The 20,953-nt window shown below is 44.3% G+C and overlaps 1 protein-coding gene across 2 annotated transcripts in view; it reads right to left on the bottom strand.

The window, feature by feature from the left end:
• The window catches only part of nek10 (NIMA-related kinase 10), a 211,732-nt gene extending 202,171 nt beyond the window's left edge, over nucleotides 1-9,561 (bottom strand). For both annotated transcript variants that reach the window (XM_068002825.1, XM_068002817.1), the window contains exons 1-2: nucleotides 9,476-9,561; nucleotides 2,929-3,040 (exon numbers count right to left, since the gene is read on the bottom strand). In XM_068002825.1, coding sequence (XP_067858926.1) covers nucleotides 2,929-3,002 — 74 coding nt within the window. In that variant the 5' untranslated portion in view covers nucleotides 3,003-3,040; nucleotides 9,476-9,561. The remainder of the gene's footprint in view (nucleotides 1-2,928; nucleotides 3,041-9,475) is intronic.
• Nucleotides 9,562-20,953: the final 11,392 nt, after the last annotated feature.

Below are 20,953 nucleotides of genomic sequence, written 5' to 3'. Positions count from 1 at the left end.
GGAGAGATGGAGGCAGTTCAGACAATCCATCTCTTCAATGATAAACGCATGGAGTGTTGGCCCATACCTTATGGCCACTGAAAAGCAAACAAAACTTAGAAGAAAATGACTAGTTGGTAACATGATTGGCAAAGATATCCAAGAATAATTTGCACATACTTGTGTGCATTTGCTAAAAAAAACTTTCACAGCAATACTCACAACCATTGGCATAGCAACTCCAACAGGATAACACTGAGATTATATAGATTAATTTAGAAGCAAATGTCTACCTATTTTTCTTATAGAAAAAAGGATCAAAAGAGAATGAGAAAAGAGATGGAGACAAAACAAACAGATACAGAGATGATATCAAGTGTATGACAACCACACAAAGCAACAAGAGTGGAAGTGAAATGGAAAGAGAGAGAGACAGACAGAATTAGAGACTAAGAAACAAAGTCAGGTTTTTATTTTACTTCATCTATGAGTAAAGCCAAAGTAATCTTAAATGAATGTATTCTGGAAGTTTTCATCTCTCAAATACTACATGAACAGTGACTCACACAGTCCTAAATGATCACAAAAGCTTTAATGTCATTAAACATATTAGACTAAATCACATTCAACATTTTCTGTGTAGGAATCCCTGCATTGATATAGAGTCCAAAACCTCTTGGTACACTGTCATTACAAGACTGAGACCCATTTTATTTAATTTAATGATCGTTATTTGGTGAGGGTGAAATTTGTGTTCACTAAACTGATGCAAGTTGTTGGTGTTAAACAGAATATTTATCTACTTTTTGTATCCAATATTAATATCCAATACTCTATAGTCAGATACAGCACGAGTGAAATGCACAGCAAAACTTCCTCTATTCTGTTCAACGATGCACCTATACCTCAACCTTGATCTACTCAACTCTTCCGACACCAACTGTGCTTGCAGTCTATCCCGAGCCAAATTTTCATAGTCATAATTTTGTTTTTGGATCTATGCCCCCTAGGAACCAGATTGAGAGTGTCCAAACTCATTTCACATAGCACTGTTAGAGTTGTCAGGTCAGAGAAAGGAAACAAAACTTGCATTTGATCAATCTAGGCTAGGTCTGAACCCTGGTCCTGAAAGATGAAAGGTAGTGTTCGCACCCACTATTCTGTTCTGTTCTCCCTTTAAGGGCCATTGAAAAGAAAAGAAAAAGAAACAATTACACTCATTGATACTTCTAATATCTGAGGGCCATTTATCCACCTTCCTGCTTATCTATCAGGAATTTCATGGGACAAAGTTTTCACTATCATTGCATGTCCTGCGAACAAGAATTTCTTCCTGTCTGACGTGAATCAACTTTACGATCTGAGAAAGATTACATTAAATTTATTTGCATTGTACGTGTCTTCATTTTCAGTCCTAGAATTTTGCTGTACCATACATGCAAGTTCAAACTTTGAGGACTCTTGGTAATTTCCATCATCCTGGAAGGGTGGGGACCTTTATTTCTGCAGATAATGGAGCTTCCACTTTATCAAGATAACAGTTTTTCTTTTTCTAAGACACTCAACTGCACTATTAATTACTTTTTCTATTACTTCGTTGAAGATTGGGATGAGGCCAAAAGTGCAGTAATGGTCTGAGCTAGATTTATCCTGTTTTTTGTAGCTAGCACATACATGGACAATTTTCCACTTTGTAGATGGCAAAGTAATAGATTAAAGTTTAACATGTAGTACAAACAAAATCTTTACAATAGCTGCTACAGTAAAACGCTGATTAATTTAACATTGAGTACTGGATTTTGGAACATGGTTAAAAAATAAATCATAATTAGAAGCAAGGTTATAGGATATTTAGGACACACAAAGCTAATTTTGAGCCATTAATTAAATATAATGATGCAACACTAATTAATAAAGCATAGCGGAGTATACATTCAGGACAATTTCTTCCAAATTCTTACATGATATGCAAACCATTTATTAGCATAAACTTTATTTTATGTGAAATTTAGTTTGAAAGACTGAAAATCACACACAATATTACTATTCTTAAACTATGATATTGGGGCATAATTTTCCAAGTTTGTACCGCTAGTGGGGTGTCTCACCAGCTGGCAGTGCATATTAGAAAATTGCAGGCACACTGCTCAGGATTTTCTGTCCATTCATTTTCCAATATGCACCACTGGTGAGCACAAATTCAAAAATTTACCTTTTTCAGCTTTGATGGTTTTTAAAAGAAATGGCTTTGTTGGGTTCTGTAAAACAGGGGCTTTAATTGGACCAATTTTTACAGTTCAATATTACAAAAGCATGTATTATACCAAATTCATGTTGACAACTATTGTTATACTGTGTCTTGTCTTTAGTGTGCTTTTCAAATCCACTATATACACACACAATGACAGAGAGATTCACTGAAACTGAGGGGATGTTTCCACTTGTGGGAGAGACTAGAACTAGGGGCCACAGTTTAAAAATAAGGGGTCTCCCATTTAAGATGGAGATGAGGATAATTTTTTTTCTCTCAGAGTTGTGAGTCTGTGGAACTCCCGTCCCCAGAGAGCGGTGGAGGCAGGGTCATTGAATATATTTAAAGCTGAGTTAGATAGATTCCTGATTAACAAGGGAGTCAAAGGTTATAGTAGGTAGACGGGAAAGTAGGGTTGAGGTCACAATCAGACCAGCCATGATCTTATCAAATGGCAGAGCAGGCTCGAGGGGCCGAACGGCCTACTCCTGCTCTTAGTTCGTATGTGACAGCACATACCTTAGTGTAAAGTCTGTAAAGTCAGAACTAGTAACCAAACAGTCCCAAAAAAAATGGTACTGTATAGTTTCAGTACAAGATCACATCCATTGTTAACAGGTTAAAATTATTTTTATATTCTCTTAAATATTGAAAGATCATGAAAAGCTAGCATTACTGTCGGTTACAGAATAACATACTTGTCTGCAGTTCTTTTGATCTTGGTGTCTGATGTTTTTACTGCAACTTTGACCTTTTTGTCTTGCTCAAGCATTGTAAAGCTTCAGTTAGACAGTGTTAAAACCACCATTTCTGTGGAAATAAAAATAGGTTAAAAATCTTAAAATCTAAATGCAACCTTATTTCTGTTCTGGCAGGGACCTTTGGAAACACAATTTTTATTCTTGCCAGTTTTCTTCCCTATCTTCTGAAGGCAATGACTCACATTGGTTTACAGTACCATAGTGCCAACAGCCTTTTGGTACTTCACTCAAGTGGTCATTCTTCATGTGTAAATTTTTCCAAAGTGCTGGGTGGGCTATTTAACTATGGGGGCATCATAGCCTAATTTTGAGCTAACACAGCACAGACCAGAAACCAAATAAGTGACCTTCTACTCTGTACTGGGTGCTACGCCAGCAGTACATTTACCATCTGAACTATCAGGATGACCCAGAAACACCATTTTATAGTGAATGCAATCATCAAAAACAAATCAGAAGCAGTGAATGCAAACATCAAAAACAAATCAGAAGCAGTGTGTCCATTCATAGAAAGGTTACAGCACAGAAGGGGGCCGTTTGGCCGATCGAGTCCGCGCTGGCTCTATGCACGAGCAATCCAACTAGTCCCATTCCCCTGCCCTATCCCCACAGCCCTGCAAATATTTTCCTTTCAAGTACTTATCCAGTTTCCTTTTGAAGGCCATGATTGAATCTGCCTCCACCACTCCCTCAGGCAGTGCATTCCAGATCCTAACCACTCGCTGTGTAAAAAAGTATTTTCTCATGTCACCTTTGGTTCTTTTGCCAATCACCTTAAATCTATGTCCTCTAGTTCTTGACCTTCCGCCAATGGGAACAGTTTCTCTCTGTCTACTCTGTCTAGACCCTTCATGATTTTGAATTCATTGTTGTTACCTTACCTTACCATGAACCCAAGTAGCTAATTTCAACCCAACATACTGCACAATGGAATCACAAGATATGTGATTTACTTCACAATTCTACACATATTGATTTCAGCAGTTGTGATTTACCAAATTATAGAAGACACCTTTTCAGCTTCACTCAAAGGCTTGCATTTTATTTAGAAAAAAAAAGTCTCTACCTTCTACCATTATAAAGTTAATCTAACTTCATGTTAAACCAACACCACAAAAACAAAGTCCAAGCTAGTAGAATATTTATTGCAGATAATTAGTCAGTTTATGGTATGGTTTCTCATACAAAAAAGTTACTTTTGCCACAATTATTGACAAGATAAAGCAGCCCGCTTGATTGGCACCCCATCCACCACCCTAAACATTCACTCCCTTCACCACCGGCGCACAGTGGCTACAGTGTGTACCATCCACAGGATGCACTGCAGCAACTCGCCAAGGCTTCTTCGACAGCACCTCCCAAACCCGCGACCTCTACCACCTAGAAGGACAAGAGCAGCAGACACATGGGAACAACACCACCTGCACGTTCCCCTCCAAGTCACACACCATCCCGACTTGGAAATATATCGCCGTTCCTTCATCGTCACTGGGTCAAAATCCTGGAACTCCCTTCCTAACAGCACAGTGGGAGAACAGTCACCACACGGACTGCAGCGGTTCAAGAAAGCGGCTCATCACCACCTTCTCAAGGGCAATTAGGGATGGGCAATAAATGTCGGCCTCACCAGCGATGCCCACATCCCATGAACAAATAAAAAAAATATTAACATTGAAATTAATGGTAACATTCAATAAGTTCCAGAATCAAGAAATTAAACAAAATGCAAATCAATTTTATTTGATTTATTTAAATAATTTTATTTAATTACTGAAAACATTTTGCTCAACTTCTCTCCCCTCACAATTAAAGTGTCTAAGAATACAGAACAGAATTATTATTGTTTTTTTTGAAGAAACAGTTTACTAAGTTAGATTTTTGAAGATTTATTTTGCCAGTTCTCATACACTACTTAAACCTTGCAGGGCAACGAGGTCTGCCGTTCACTCTGTTCAAGCATAACATCAGACTTATAGAAAGAATGACGAACGCTCAGTTATATTATGCCTTTCACAACCTCGAAGTCCCAAAGTGCTTCACAACCAATGAAGCACTTTTTGAAGTGTAGTCACTGGTGTAATGTAGGGAAACATAGCTGTCAATTTGTGCACAGCAAGGTTCCAGAAACAACATTGAGATAAACGATAATCTGATAATCTGTTTTAGTGATGATGGTTGAGAGATAAATGTTGGCTAGGACACCAGGAGAACATCCCTGCTCTTCTTCGAATACTGAGGAGGCAGACGGGGCTTCGGTTTAACATCTCATCACGTTCCTCCCTCAGTACTGCATGAAGCCTAGATTATGTGCTCAAGTCTCTGGAGTAGGGCTTGAACCCACGACCTTCTGACTCAAATGTGAGATTTTTACCACTGAGCCAAAGCTGACACATGGTACTAACCACACAAACTTCTTATTTATTCAGTAAGGTTAGATTTAATAATTTAACAAGTAGAATTCATTATTTATACAAAATCACATTAACCAGTTTAGGTGCAACTGTACATTATTCATTAGCTACATTAAAACACATGCTTAGTCCTGTTATATGATGTTGCATATAGCATAATCTGTAAGAAAGCATGGATTGACATGAGGCTATTCAAAGAAAAATCAGAACTTTCTTCAGCTTAACAACAGCAAAATCAAAACCCTCCTTTTTGGTTCTAGCTAACAACATTGGGCCAGATTTTGCTGTAAAAAATAACGGTGAGGCTAATGTGTAAATTGAATAGTAACTTCCGGTGAACATGCGCAGTTAAACACAGAAATAGAGAAGTTGTTGTTCGAGATGCGATGCTCCTCCAAAAGCTGCGCAATAACAGCATCTCGACGGCTAACTCAGCATTCAAATGTATTGAATGGCGTGAAGTGCCTGTACTGACATCGTAGATACGGACTAAACTCGCCAAACAAGTGAGGGCTTGTCCATTCCAGTGTAAGTACCCTGTTAATGACGTGGTAAGTCTTAATTACTGCCAAACAATCTCTCTGGCACTGAAAATTAACTTTTACAAGTGTGGAGTCTCATTCCTTCAGCTTTAAATTATTGTTGGATAGTTAAAAAGTTAATTTTTTTTCACTTTTTCTTTTATCTCTGTCTCTTAATTCAATCTTTTTTTCCTTCTCTTTATTTTGCTTACTGTACCTGATTTGACATTGAATTCACTATTCTAAACTTACACTTCCTGGTTCTGACTCTGTGCTGTTAGTAACGATTCTTCAATCTGATTAAGGAGATACACAGTTGCTTGCTCTGTTCACACAGGTCCCAGATGTCCTGTAGAGGGTGCCATGTCATTTGGCTGTCCCGTTGACAGTAACTTGCCATGCAAGTCTATGGGAAAGTGCAAGTCTAACGAATGGCTGCTGCCGTTCGTTCGCTCGCAGCTCACAGCAAAATCCAGCCCATTTTGTCTGACTCTAGCACCATCAACCTACGGTACATTCTAGACCATAACCTCTTTTCCACCAACTCCAGATTACTGCACATCTTCCACTCCACCATTGGTGGCTAACCCTTCAGTCGCCTGCTCGTTGGAATTTTGTCCCAAGTCACTTCCCCTTATTACCTCTTTGCTTTCCTTCTAAAGCCTACCTGTTTTATTTTCCCCTTAATATATTCCCTATCCTGTTTGGAGTTCTTTTTTCTTCCCTTTGTAAAACACTCAAACACACAATGAAATGCAAGTTTTGGTGTTTTAATCTTCAGACAAATGAGGTTTATTTGAGGTGCATTTTCCTTCCTCCTCATCCTCAATCTTTCTGCAGCCTTTGACACAGTCAACCACACCATCCTCCACCAACACCTCTCCTCCATCAACCAACTCAGTTGATCTGTTCTCGCTTGGTTCCACTCTTACTTTTCCAATTGTAGCCTGAGCATCTTCAGCAATGGCTTCTCTTCCCACCCAAGTACCGTTACCTCTGGAGTCCCCAAAGGATCTCTACGTGGCCCCCTCCTCTTCATACTGCCCCTTGACAACATCATCTAATGATATGAGGTAAGCTTCCATATGTATGCTGACGACAAAACTCTTATCACCCCACCGACTCTCTCGATCCCTCCACTGCCTCTGTCATCAGACTGCTCATCCGACCAGTCTCGGACGGTCCACAATTTCCTCCAGTAAAACACTAGATAGACCGAAGCCATCGTCTTCAGCCTCCACCACAAACTCTGTACCCTTACCACTGATTCCATCCCCCTCGCCAGCCACCGTCTCAAGGTGAAGCAGATTGTTTGCAATCTTGGCGTCATTCCTCGAGCCTCTTCTGCATCCTTTCTCCCTTCACCCCACCAATGGCAACCCTGCCTAAAATGCTCCCGCTCCCTATCCTCCTTTAAGGCCTTCATTAAAACTCACCTTTTTGACCAATATAGGTCAGCGAATACAAGGGTGATGGGTGAACGGAACTTAGTGTGCATTAGGATACAGGCAGCAATTTTGGATGAGCTCAAGTTTATGGAGGATGGAAGATGGGAGGATGAGCTGTTCGTCACCACTAATTTCATCTTTTCAGCATCCACTTTTATCTGATTACGCTTCTGTCAAGCACCTTGGGACTTTTTCTACATTAAACAACAGCTACTTGCATTTATATAGCACCTTTAATATAGTAAAATGTCCCAAGGCGCTTCGCATGAGCGATTATCAAACAAAATTTGACACCAAGCCACTTAAGCAGATATTAGGACAGGTCAAAGAGGTAGATCTTAAAGGAGGAGAGAGGCGGTGAGGTTTAGAGAGGGAATTCCAGAGCTTAGAGCCTAGGAAGCAATTAAAATCGGGGATGCACAAGAGGCAGGAATTGGAGGAGCGCAGTGCTCTCGGAGGATTGTAGGGCTGGAGGAGGTTACAGAGAAAGGGAGAGGCAAGGCCATGGAGGGATGAGAATTTTAAAATTGAGGCATTCCCAAACCGGGAATCAATGTAGGTCAAGCACAAGGGTGATGGGTGAATGGGACTTGGTGTGAGTTAGGAAACGAGCAGAGTTTTGGATGAGCTCAAGTTTATGGAGAATGGAAGATGGGAGGCCAGCCAGGAGAGCATTGGAATAGTCAAGTGTAGAGGTAACAAAGCCACTGATGAGGGTTTCAGCAGCAGATGAGCTGAGGCGGGGCGGAGACCGGCGATGTTACAGAGCTGGAAGTAGGCGGTCTTGGTGATGGTGCGGATATGTGGTCGGAAGCTCATCTCGGGGTCAAATAGGATGCCAAAGTTGCAAATGGTCTGGTTCCCAATATTTAGTTGGAGGAATTTTTTTCTCATCCAATACGGACAAGCAGTGTAACAGATCAGAGACAGTGGACAGTTTGAGGGAGATGATGGTGAGGGAGAGCTGGGTGTCGTCAGTGTACATGTGGAACCTGACGGCGACAACATCCGAAAACACGACGAGGGGCAGCATGAAGATGAGAAATATGAGGGGACCAAGGATAGATCCTTGAGGGACTCCAGGTAACAGTGTGGGAGCAGGAAGAGAGGCCATTGCAGGTGATTCATTGGATACGACTGGATAGAGATATAAGAATGGAACCACGCGAGCGCAGTCTCACCAGACGACGGAGGAGCGGCATTGGAGGAGGATGGTGTGGGCAACCATGTCAAAGGCTGCAGACAGATCAAAAAGGAGGAGGAGGGATAGTTTACCATAGTCACATAAGATGTCATTTGTGACTTTGATAAGGGCTGTTTCGGTACTGCAGCAGGGACAGAAACCTGATTGGAGGGATTCAAACATGGATTAAAACCACTATATAAATGCAATGATATTACAAATTGTAAGGAAGGTTGTGCAATTCGGAAAGACAGACCAAACTGCTTTTCTAATTGAATTTTTTCTTAAGCCTTTATGCTCTTCTATATCTCAGCGGTCAACCTCTCTCACTTAGCCACATACCCAAAGATTTTCTCAGTAGGAGCAGGAAGGGGGAGGGGGGTGGTCGTGAGCAGGAAGTGAGTGGTCATGAAACTCACTCTCAAAGTTGAGGGGAATTACACCTTGTGTGGTCAGGGTTGGGGATGGGGTCATCCCACGAAACATGGTTGGAGGGAACCAGGTCAACTCCTTGAGACAGGGCTGGGAGGAAATGAAACTCTTTATAGGCGTGTTGGGAAAAGAAATGGTCTAGAGAAAAGAGCACCACCTTGTTCAGTCTTTTCTGAGATTTATAACCTCTGAGTTCTGGTACTATAATTTTAAACCTTCTTGGGTGGATACAAAGCAAGACTTTCTGTGGTCTTGAGAGGAGAGGCTCCTCTGGTGTAGGCTGGGCGGAGAGGGGTTCTTACTGCGGAGCCGCTGTTACCTCGCCTCCCTCTTCAGCTCCTGGGTTAGAAAACCCGTCACTGGCGGCAGCTCGGTCCCCGAGTGACTCTCGCCCTTGGGCAGCTCGGTCCCCGAGTGACTCTCGCCCTTGGGCAGCTCGGTCCCCGAGTGACTCTCGCCCTTGGGCAGCTCGGCCCTTCTCTTACTTACCGGATTCCCATTTTCTCGGCGGTTCGCACCCCGCTCCTCTTACAATCCGAATCTACTCCGTTTATTTTCCGCCTGCCCTTAGACCACCAGCCGCACCACCTCGCCCGCCAATCGTAGCGCCGCGTACTCCGCCAGCGAGCTTCCCTAATCCAATCAGCGCCGCCGGCACTGCGATGTTCTCAGCTCCATGGCGAGCGCTGACGCCGCCGGCCCGGTTGCCATGGGAGCGAGAGTGAACGGTTATAACTGTCTTTAAAAAGTCGCTGCGTCACCGCCTGGCGAGCTCACCCCACCGAAGAAACGGCGATCGTGACCACCGACCTCGGCTCGGCAGCATTTCTCTTAGAAACTTATTGTGGACTTAGCTTCGCGTCCAGTGAACATTTGGTAACAGCACCGAAGAGCCGCTGAAACTATAGAAGTGTAGGTATTTAGTAGAACTGAAACCAAACCTCCTGAAAAAGCACCGTCCAGGGACGATACGTTATCAAAAGCGGGTTTTAATCCCAACCACCAACCACTAACCCTTACATCCCGAAACCACATGGTGTCAATAGCGGTTTCTAACCCTAAACATAACCCCAATCCATCACCACTAACCTTAGTCCTAACTATGAACCTCAACTCGTAACCCGAAATTGTGCAGTGTCAATAGCGCAACGCAGGTCGGACGCGTTGCCAATAGTCACTTCACAAATAAAAACCCTCCCAAAAATAATGGTGTTAGAGAAGATTCAAGCAACAGTTTTTAAAACAGCAGCAAACCTGATCATGAATACAAAGTACAGGTGGGATTGCCATTCTGCATTCAACCTCTTTACACCAGCCTAAGAGGAAGCAAAAACGGTAATCAAGATTTTTTTTAAAAGTCAGATTTCCCCTTCTTACATCATTTGGAGATACATCTCCTGGACTGAAGTGTCCGTTCTTTTTACTCGTTATCAGAATTTGAGCACCGCCTACTGACCCCCCTCTCATCTTTTCAGTCACTAGCATGCACAGTTGGTACCTGAAATGCTTGTCTGATGCTGCATAGCCTCCTCCACTCCACTCCAGTTGTCATAAAATCAATGGAATCACAACATAAGATGCAGCAATCATGTTGGTCTGGTACTACCTCCTTAACTGCGGCTACCTATTCGAATCTAATTTCCCTTTCAAATACTTATCCAGTTCTCCTTCAAATCCAATCTGGCCAATTTGATTCACTCCACGTGATATCAAGAAATGGCTCAGTGCATTGGATACAGCAAAGGCTTTGGGCCCCGACAACATCCCGGCTGTAGTGCTGAAGACTTGTGCTCCAGAACTAGTCGCGCCTCTAGCCAAATTGTTCCAGTACAGCTACAACACTGGCATCTACCCGACAATGTGGAAAATTGCCCAGGCTTGTCCTGTCCACAAAAAGCAGGACAAATCCAATCCGGCCAATTGCCGCCCCATCAGCCTACTCTCAATCATCAGCAAAGTGATGGAAGGTGTCATCAACAGTGCTATTAAGTGGCACTTACCAATAACCTGCTCACCGATGCTCAGTTTGGGTTCCACCAGGACCACGCGGCTCCAGAGCTCATTACAGCCTTGGTCCAAACGTGGACAAAAGAGCTGAATTCCAGAGGTGAGGTGACATCAAGGCAGCATTTGACCAAGTGTGGCACCAAGGAGCCCTAGTAAAATTGAAGTCAATGGGAATCAGGGGGATAACTCTCCAGTGGCTGGAGTCATACCTAGCACAAAGGAAGATGGTACTGGTTGTTGGAGGCTAATCATCTCAGCCCCAGGACATTGCTGCAGGAGTTGCTCAGGGTAGTGTCCTAGGCCCAACCATCTTCAGCTGCTATTTATAAAGCCCAGGATCCGTATGCTTCCCTCCATCATAAGGTCAGAAATGGGGATGTTCGCTGATGATTGCACAGTGTTCAGTTGCATTCGCAACCCCTCAGATAATGAAGCAGTCCGTGCCTGCATGCAGCAAGACCTGGACAACGTCCAGGCTTGGGCTGTTAAGTGGCAAGTAACATTCGCGCCAGACAAGTGCCAGGCAATGACCATCTCCAACAAGAGAGTCTAACCACCTCCCCTTGACATTCAATGGCATTACCATCGCCGAATCCCCCATCATCAACATCCTGGGGGTCATCATTGACCAGAAACTTAACTGGACCAGCCACATAAATACTGTGGCTACAAGAGCAGGTCAGAGGCTGGGTATTCTGCGGTGAGTGACTCACCTCCTGACTCCCCAAAGCCTTTCCACCATCTACAAGGCACAGGTCAGGAGTGTGATGGAATACTCTCCACTTGCCTGGATGAGTGCAGCTCCAACAACACTGAAGAAGCTCAACACCATCCAGGACAACGCAGCCCACTTGATTGGCACCCCATCCACCACCCTAAACATTCACTCCCTTCACCACCGGCGCACTGTAGCTGCAGAGTGTACCATCCACAGGATGCACTGCAGCAACTCGCCAAGGTTTCTTCGACAGCACCTCCCAAATCCGCAACCTCTACCACCTAAAAGGACAAGAGCAGCAGGCACATGGGAACAACACCACCTGCACGTTCCCCTCCAAGTCACACACCATCCCGACTTGGAAATATATCGCTGTTCCTTCATCATTGTTGGGTCAAAATCCTGGAACTCCCTTCCTAACAGCACTGTGGGAGAACCTTCACCACACGGACTGCAGCGGTTCAAGAAGACGGCTCACCATCACCTTCTCAAGGGCAATCAGGGATGGAAAATAAATGCTGGCCTTGCCAGCAATGCCTACATTCCATGAACGAATAAAAAAAAACATGTTATAGTCTCTGTATCAATTATTATGGGACTGCTCCCAAATGTACTAGGATTTGAAATGGGGTCAAGAAAGGGCAGAGCCCTGGCAGGTTCAGGTTTCACCCCAAATTCTAGCCAGTTTGATGGCACCTAAACCTCTACGTCACGGGAATTTTGGAGCCTAGAGGTTTATCCAAAACTGATATATGATGGAATGACCTATAATTTCTGGGTTTGTCCCACTTCCCTTTCTTGAATACGTATATAACATTTTCCACCCTCTTGTCTTTGCATCCACTATCTCTTTACCAATCTCTCTCATTATTCTGAACTGCAAACCATCTGGGTTTGGTTACTTTATTTGCTTACAGTCCCATTAGAATCATAGAATCATACTTCTATCAAATCTCCTGTCAACCTTCTCTGTTCCAAGGAGAACAACCCTAGCTTCTCCTAGCGTAACTAAAGTCCCTCATCCCTGGAATCATTCTAGTAAACCTCTTCTGCACTTTCTCTCAGGCCTTCACATCTTTCCTAAAGTGCAGTGCCCAGAACTAGACACAATACCCCAATTGTGGCCGAACCAGTGTTTTATAAAGATTCATCATGATGTCCTTGCTTTTGTACTCTATACCTCTATTTATAAAGCCCAGGATCCGTATGCTTTTTAACTGCTTTCTCAACCTGCCCTGCCACCTTCAACGATTTGTGTACGTATACCCCCAGATCTCTCTGCTCCTATACCCCTTTTAGAATTGCGACCTTTAGTTTATATTGCCTCTTCTCATTCTTTCTACCAAAATGTATCACCTCGCATTTTTTGCCTTCAATTTCATCTGTCACGTATCCGCCCATGCCACCAGCCTTTCTATATCCTCTTCAAGTCTATCACTATCCTCCTCACTGTTCACTACACTTCCAAGCTTTGTGTCATCTGTAAATTTTGAAATTGTGCCCTGTACACCCAAGTCCAAGTCATTAATATATATCAAGAAAAGCAGTGGTCCTGGTACCGACCCCTGGGGAACACCACTGTACATCTCCCTCCAGTCCAAAAAACAACCGTTCACCACTACTCTCTGTTTTCTGTTATTTAACCAATTCTGTATCCAGGCTGCTACTACCCTTTTTATTCCATGGGCTTCAATCTTGATGACAAGCCTATTATGCGGCACTTTTTCAAACGCCTTTTGAAAGGCCATATGCACCACATCAACCGCATTGGCCTTATCTACTCTCTCTGTTACCTCATCAAAAAATTCTATCAAGTTAGTTAAACACAATTTGCCTTTAACAAATCCGTGCTGGCTTTCCTGAATCAATCCACACAAGTGACTGCTAATTCTGACCCGGATTATCATTTCTAAAAGTTTTCCCAGGTTAAACTGACTGGCCTGTAGTTGCTGGGTTTATCCTTACAACCTTTTTTGAACAAGGGTGTAACATTTTCAATTCTCCAGTCCTCTGGCACCACTCCCGTATCTATGGATGTTTGGAAGTTTATGGCCAATACCTCCGCAATTTCCACCCTTACTTCCCTCAGCAACCTGGGATGCATCCCCTCCGGACCGGGTGACTTAAATACTTTAAGTACAGCTTGCCTTTCCAGTACCTCCTCTTTATCAATTTTTATCCCATCCAGTATCTCAATGACATCTTTCTTTACTGAGTACTTTGCATCTTCTTCCTTGGTAAAGATAGATGCAAAGTGTTCATTTAGTACCTTGGCCTTGCCCTCTACCTCCATGAGTAGATCTCCTTTCTGGTCCCTAATCAGCCCCACCCCTCCTCTTGCTACCTGTTTACTGTTTACATGCCTATGGAAGACTTTTAGATTCCCTTTTATGTTGGCCGCCAGTCTATTCTCATACTCTCTCTTTGCTCCTCATGTTTTCTTTTTCACTTCCCCTCTGAACTTTCTATATTCAGCCTGGTTCTCACTTGTGTCATTAACCTGACATCTGTCATACGCCCTTTTTCTCTGCTTCATCTTACTCTCTATTTCTTTTGTCATCCAGGGAGCTCTGGCTTTAGTTGCCCTACCTTTCTCCCTCATGGGAATGTACTTAGACTGTACCCGAACCATCTCCTCCTTAAAGGCCACCCATTGTTCAATTACAGTTTTGCCTGCCAATCTTCAATTCCAATTGGTAAAAAGTTAAAAACAGTGGATGTCCAAAGGGACTTAGGGGTTCAGGTACATAGATCATTGAAATGTCATGAACAGGTGCAGAAAATAATCAAGAAGGCTAATGGAATGCTGGCCTTTATATCTAGAGGACTGGAGTACAAGGGGGTAGAAGTTATGCTGCAGCCATACAAAACCCTGGTTAGATCGCACCTGGAGCACTGTAAGCAGTTCTGGGCACCGCGCCTTCGGAAGGACATATTGGTCTTAGAGGGAGTGCAGCGTAGGTTTACTAGAATGATACCCGGACTTCAAGGGTTAAGTTACGAGGAGAGATTACACAAATTGGGGTTGTATTCTCTGGAGTTTCGAAGGTTAAGGGGTGATCTGATCGAAGTTTATAAGATATTAAGGGGAACGGATAGGGTGGATAGAGAGAAACTATTTCCGCTGGTTGGGGATTCTAGGAGTAGGGGGCACAGTCTAAAAATTAGAGCCAGACCTTTCAGGAGTGAGATTATAAAACATTTCTACACACAAAGGGTTGTAGAAGTTTGGAATTCTCTTCCGCAAATGGCAATTGATACTAGCTCAATTGCTAAATTTAAATCTGAGATAGATAGCTTTTTGGCAACCAAAGGTATTAAGGGATATGGGCCAAAGGCAGGTATATGGAGCTAGAGCACAGATTAGCCATGATCTTATCAAATGGCGGAGCAGGCATGAGGGGCTCAATGGCCTACTCCTGTTCCTATATTCCTATGTTCCTAATTTACCGGGGCCAGATCTGTTATCATCCCACTGAAATTGGCCCTTCTCCAATTGAGTATTTTTACTTTAGAGTGGTCCATGTCCTTTTCCATAGCTATTCTAAACCATATGACACTATGATCGCTGTTCCCCAAATGTTCCCCACTGACACTTGCTCCACTTGGCCCGCCTCATTCCCGAAAACCAAGTCTCCTTCCTTGTTGGGCTGGAAACATACTGGTGAAGAAAGTTATCCTGAACACACTTCAAAAATTCCTCCCCCTCTTTGCCCCTTATGTTATTACTAGCCCAGTCTATATTAGGATAGTTGAAGTCTCTCATTATCACTACTCGATGGCTTTTGCACCTCTCTGTAATTTCCCTGCAAATTTGCTCCTCCTTATCCTTCCCACTAGTTGGTGGCCTATAGAATACACCCAATAGTGTAATGGCATCTGTTTTGTTTCTTAACTCTAACCAAATAGATTCTGTCATTGACCCCTCCAGGACATCCTTTCTCTTCAGCACTGCAATATTCTCCTAAATCAATACTGCCAACCCCCTCCTTTCTTATCTTCCCTATCTTTCCTGAACACCTTGTATCCAGGAATATTTAGTACCCAATCCTGCCCTTTTTTGAGCCAGGTCTCCATTATCACCACAACATTATATTCCCACATGGCTATTTGCGCCTGCAGCTCACCAACCTTGTTTACCACAATTCGTGTGTTTACACACATGCACTGCAAACCAGTCTTAGACTTTCTTGTACTCTCTAATACTGTACTATTTCTGATTCTAGTACTATCTTTTTCTCTCAATCCTTTGTGCACCTTGTTTCTCCTTTCCAATGCTACATCCTGGTGCCCACCCCCCTGCCAAATTAGTTTAAACGCCCCCCCCTCCCCCCACTCCACAGCACTAGCAAACCTCCCCGCGATGACATTGGTCCCAGCTCTGTTGAGGTGCAACCCATCTGGCCTGTACAGGTCCCACCTCCCCCAGAAATGGTCCTATTCAGAACTGAACACTGGTTAGAGAGTGAGTCGCCCTCAGGGGACTCCTGCACTACCTGCCTGGTCCTCCTTGTCTGTCTGGCAGTCATCCAGTCCCCTCTGCCTGCGCTCTCTTAAGCTGCGGGGTGATCACCTCCTGAAACGTGATATCTACGTAGCTCTCAACCTCGTGGGTGCACTGCAGTGACACCAGCTGCTGCTCAAGGTCCGAAACCCGGAGCTCGAGCTCCTCCATCTGACGACACTTCCTGCACCTGTGGTTGTCCAGGACACAGGAAGAGTCCTGGAGTTCCCACATGGCACAGGATGTGCATTCGACAAGTCTGAGGTTCCCTGCCATGCCTCGGTTTACTAGATTATTAACTAAACTTAACAAAAATAAATTTACTCACCAATCAGCTCTTTCCCTTGTGCTAACGTCACATTAGGTGTTTTTTCACATCTCTCCCTGCTCCGGCTCCTCCTTTTATCGCTGATCCCACTCTCCGCACTCTCTCCTCTCTCGTTCCTCCTTTTATCGCTGATCTCGTGCTTTCTCTCCTTTTATTGCTGATCCCGCCCTCTACACTCTCTCTTCTTTTATCGCTGATCCTGCGCTCCGCTTTCTCTCTCTTCTCTCACTCATCCTATCAATGAATCCTGCGCTCCGCTCTCTCTCTCGCTTCTCCTTTTCTTACTGATCGCGCGCTCCACTCTCTCTCTCTTCTCTCCTTTTATCGCCGATCCTGTGCTCCACTCTCTCTCTCCTCTCTTGCTCCTCCTTTTATTGCCGATCCCATGCTCTGCTCTCTCCTCTTGCTCCTCCTTTTATGGCTGATACCGCTCTTCACTCTCTCTCTCCTTTTTTCGCTGATCCTGCACTCCGCTCTCTCCGCCTTTTATCGTTGATCCTGCGCTCCGCTATCTCCTCTCTCGCTCCTCGTTTTATCACTGATCCCGCTTTCCACTCTCCAGCTCCTCCTTTTATCACTGATCCCGCTCTCCACTCTCCAGCTCCTCCTTTTATCGCTGATCCCGCACTCCGCATGCTCTCTCCTCTCTCGCTCCTCCTTTTATCTTAAATTAAATTAACTTTTTTAATTTGGAGAGGAATTTCCCAGCTTTTTTTCCCCCCAAATTGGCCTGGGTTTTGAATCTGGTTTTTCACCTCTCCCAGCAAATCACATGGTTTTGGGTGGAGTGGAGAGTGTATATACTATGATACACAGTATCACAATTGAGTGGGACAGGCTGGATGGAACAGAGGGTCTTTTCCCGCTGGTAATTGTTCATATGTTCGTAATAGTTTCCTTTTGAATGTTTATCTCCACAACTGGCTCTTCTACATCATCCCCAGATACTCACACAGTCCCCTTTCACTTTCAACTGTAACAACTGAGGTGAAATGCTGAGTATCACTGCCATTCATTCACCATCAGTTGCAAGAGGTGGGACCACTGTTGTTCACAATTTACATTAATGGGAATTGGAAGTACAATTTCAAAATTTGCAGATGACACCAAACTGGGGGGTATAGTTAATACAAAAGGAAGAAAGTATCAAAATGCAAGACAACATTAATAAACTTGCAGAATGGGCGTGTAATTGGCAAATGAATTTCAATATAGATAAGGAGGCCACGTATTGCTTGGATAATAAAAGTATAATGGGGTGGAGGAGCAAAGGAATCTCAGGGTACAGATACACAAATCACTAAAGGTAGCGATGCAGGTTAATAAGGCCATAAAAAAGGCAAACCCAGCAGTGGGGTTTCATATCTAGAGGGATAGAATTGAAAAGCAGAGAAGTTATGTCAAACTTGTATAGGATTTTGGTTAGACCACACTTGGAGGACTGCACAGTTCTGGTCTCCATATTATAAAAAGATTTTTTAAAATTCATTCATGGGCTGTGGGTGTCTCTGGCAAGGCCAGCCTTTATTGCCCATTCCAAATTGCCCTTGAGAAGATGGTGGTGAGCCACCTTCTTGAACCACTGCAGTCCATGTGGTGAAGGTTCTCCTACAGTGCTGTTAGGCAGGGAGTTCCAGGATTTTGACCCAGCGACGATGAAGGAACGGCGATATATTTCCAAGTCGGGATGGTGTGTGACTTGGAGGGCAACGTGCAGGTGGTGTTGTTCCTATGTACCTGCTGCTCTTGTCCTTCTAGGTGGTAGAGGTCGCGGGTTTGGGAGGTGCTGTCGAAGAAGCCTTGGCGAGTTGCTGCAGTGCATCCTGTGGATGATACACACTGCAGCCACAGTGCGCCGGTGGTGAAGGGAGTGAATGTTTAGGGTGGTGGATGGGATGCCAATCAAGCGGGCTGCTTTGTCCTGGATGGTGTCGAGCTTCTTGAGTGTTGTTGGAGCTGCACTCATCCAGATATAGAGACATTGGAGAAAGTGTAAAGAAGATTTACAAGGATGATACCAGAACTAAGAGGACATTCTTATCAGGAAAGGCTGAACAGGCAGGGGCTCTTTTCTCTAGAAAAGAGAAGGCCGAGGGGTGACCTGATAGAGGTCTTTAAGATAATTATAGGGTTTGATAGGGTAGACGTAGAGAAAATGTTTCCACTTGTGGGGGAAGACCAAAACTAGAGGTCGTAAATATAAGGTAGTCACTAATAAATCCAATTGGGAGTTCAGGAAAAACTTCTTCCTGGTATGGCCCGCATCTCTGCTCCCTTAAGTCCAAGGGACGCAGACTTGAACGTTTATGGCAGACAACTGGTTTAGCCATTCATCGCCAGATCTGGCTGGACCACAAAGTATTATCGGGTCCTGCTCTCCTCTGCCAAAACTGTGATGTGGAGATGCCGGTGATGGACTGGGGTGGACAAATGTAAGGAGTCTTACAACACCAGGTTATAGTCCAACAAATTTATTTTAAAATCACAAGCTTTCGGAGATTATCCCCTTCGTCAGATGAATGAGTGAAAAGGTTCTCAAATCGCATATCTTATACTAGGCTGGGACAGCATCACACCAATCAAAAGGTGTCGTCGTTATTCAAACAGGCCAGTCACGGAGAACAGCACGTCCCAGTACACTGGATATACATTGTGTCAATTACACAGACAGGCAGAAAGAAACCCAAAATGGCAGAGAGAGAGAGAGAGAGAGAATATTAAAAAACATAATTTTTTTCCCCCTTTTTGCTGGTGGGGTTACGTGTAGCGTGACATGAACCCAAGATCCCGGTTGAGGCCGTCCTCATGGGTGCGGAACTTGGCTATCAACTTCTGCTCGACGATTTTGCGTTGTCGTGTGTCTCGAAGGCCGCCTTGGAGAACGCTTACCCGAAGATCGGTGGCTGAATGTCCTTGACTGCTAAAGTGTTCCCCGACTGGGAGGGAACCCTCCTGTCTGGCGATTGTTGCGCGCAAGGACATTCAGCCACCTATCTTCGGGTAAGCGTTCTCCAAGGCGGCCTTCGAGACACACGACAACGCAAAATCGTCGAGCAGAAGTTGATAGCCAAGTTCCGCACCCATGAGGACGGCCTCAACCGGGATCTTGGGTTCATGTCACGCTACACGTAACCCCACCAGCAAAAAGGGGGAAAAAAATTATGTTTTTTAATATTCTCTCTCTCTCTGCCATTTTGGGTTTCTTTCTGCCTGTCTGTGTAATTGACACAATGTATATCCAGTGTACTGGGACGTGCTGTTCTCCGTGACTGGCCTGTTTGAATAACGACGACACCTTTTGATTGGTGTGATGCTGTCCCAGCCTAGTATAAGATATGCGATTTGAGAACCTTTTCACTCATTCATCTGACGAAGGGGATAATCTCCGAAAGCTTGTGATTTTAAAATAAATTTGTTGGACTATAACCTGGTGTTGTAAGATTCCTTACATCTGCCAAAACTGCTCACTATTCCAGGATCATCCTGCAATGCAAAGATAATCCCCAGCTTCTCTTCACCACAAACAATTTTCTTAAACCCCCTCTCTCCCCTGCCTCCGCCACCCTCACCTCCAACGAAAAGTGTGAGGAGCTCATGGACTTCTTTGTCACTAAGATTGAGACCATCTGTTCAGCTGCCTCTGCCGTTTCCCTCCCTTCCCCGAGCCCACGAAGCCAAACTTCCCCTACGGTTTCTCCCTGTCTTAGCCCTGAACTCACATCTTTCTCTAGTTTCTCTCCTATCTCCCCTCATGCCCCCTCAACCCTATTCCCACTAAACTGCTGACCACCCAACTTCCCTTCCTGGCCCCCATGTTAGCTGATATCGTTAGCGGTTCCCTCTCCTCAGGTACTGTCCCTCTCCTCTTCAAATATGCCGTCATCACACCCCTCCCCAAAAAACCCGCAATTGACCCGTCCTTGAAAACTAATGCCCCATCTCCAACCTCCCTTCCACTTCAAAGTTCTTGAACGTATTGTTGCCTCCCAAATCCGTGCCCATCTTTCCTGCAACTCCATGTTTGAATCCCTCCAATCAGATTTCCGCCCTGCCACAGTACTGAAACGGCCCTTATCAAAGTCACAAATGATATCCAATGCGACTGTGATCGTGGTAAACTATCCCTCCTCATCTCTCTCGTCTTGTCTGCAGCCTTTGACACGGTTGACCACATCATCCTCCTCCACCGCCTCTCCTCTGTCGTCAAGCTGGGTGGGACTGCACTCACCTGGTTCCATTCTTATCTATCCAGTTGTAGCCAGAGAATCATCTGCAATGGCTTCTCTTCCCACTACTGCACCATTACCTCTGGAGACCCCCAAGGATCTATCCTTGGCCCCCTCGGCGACATCATCCAAAAACACAGGTTCCACATTTACACTGACGACACCCAGCCCCACCCCACCTCAC

Source organism: Heptranchias perlo, chromosome 2 (assembly GCF_035084215.1).
Source record: "Heptranchias perlo isolate sHepPer1 chromosome 2, sHepPer1.hap1, whole genome shotgun sequence".
Taxonomy (NCBI): Eukaryota; Metazoa; Chordata; class Chondrichthyes; order Hexanchiformes; family Hexanchidae; genus Heptranchias; species Heptranchias perlo.
The sequence above is the reverse complement of the archived record's forward strand: the minus strand, read 5'-3'. Positions and strand labels throughout refer to the sequence as shown.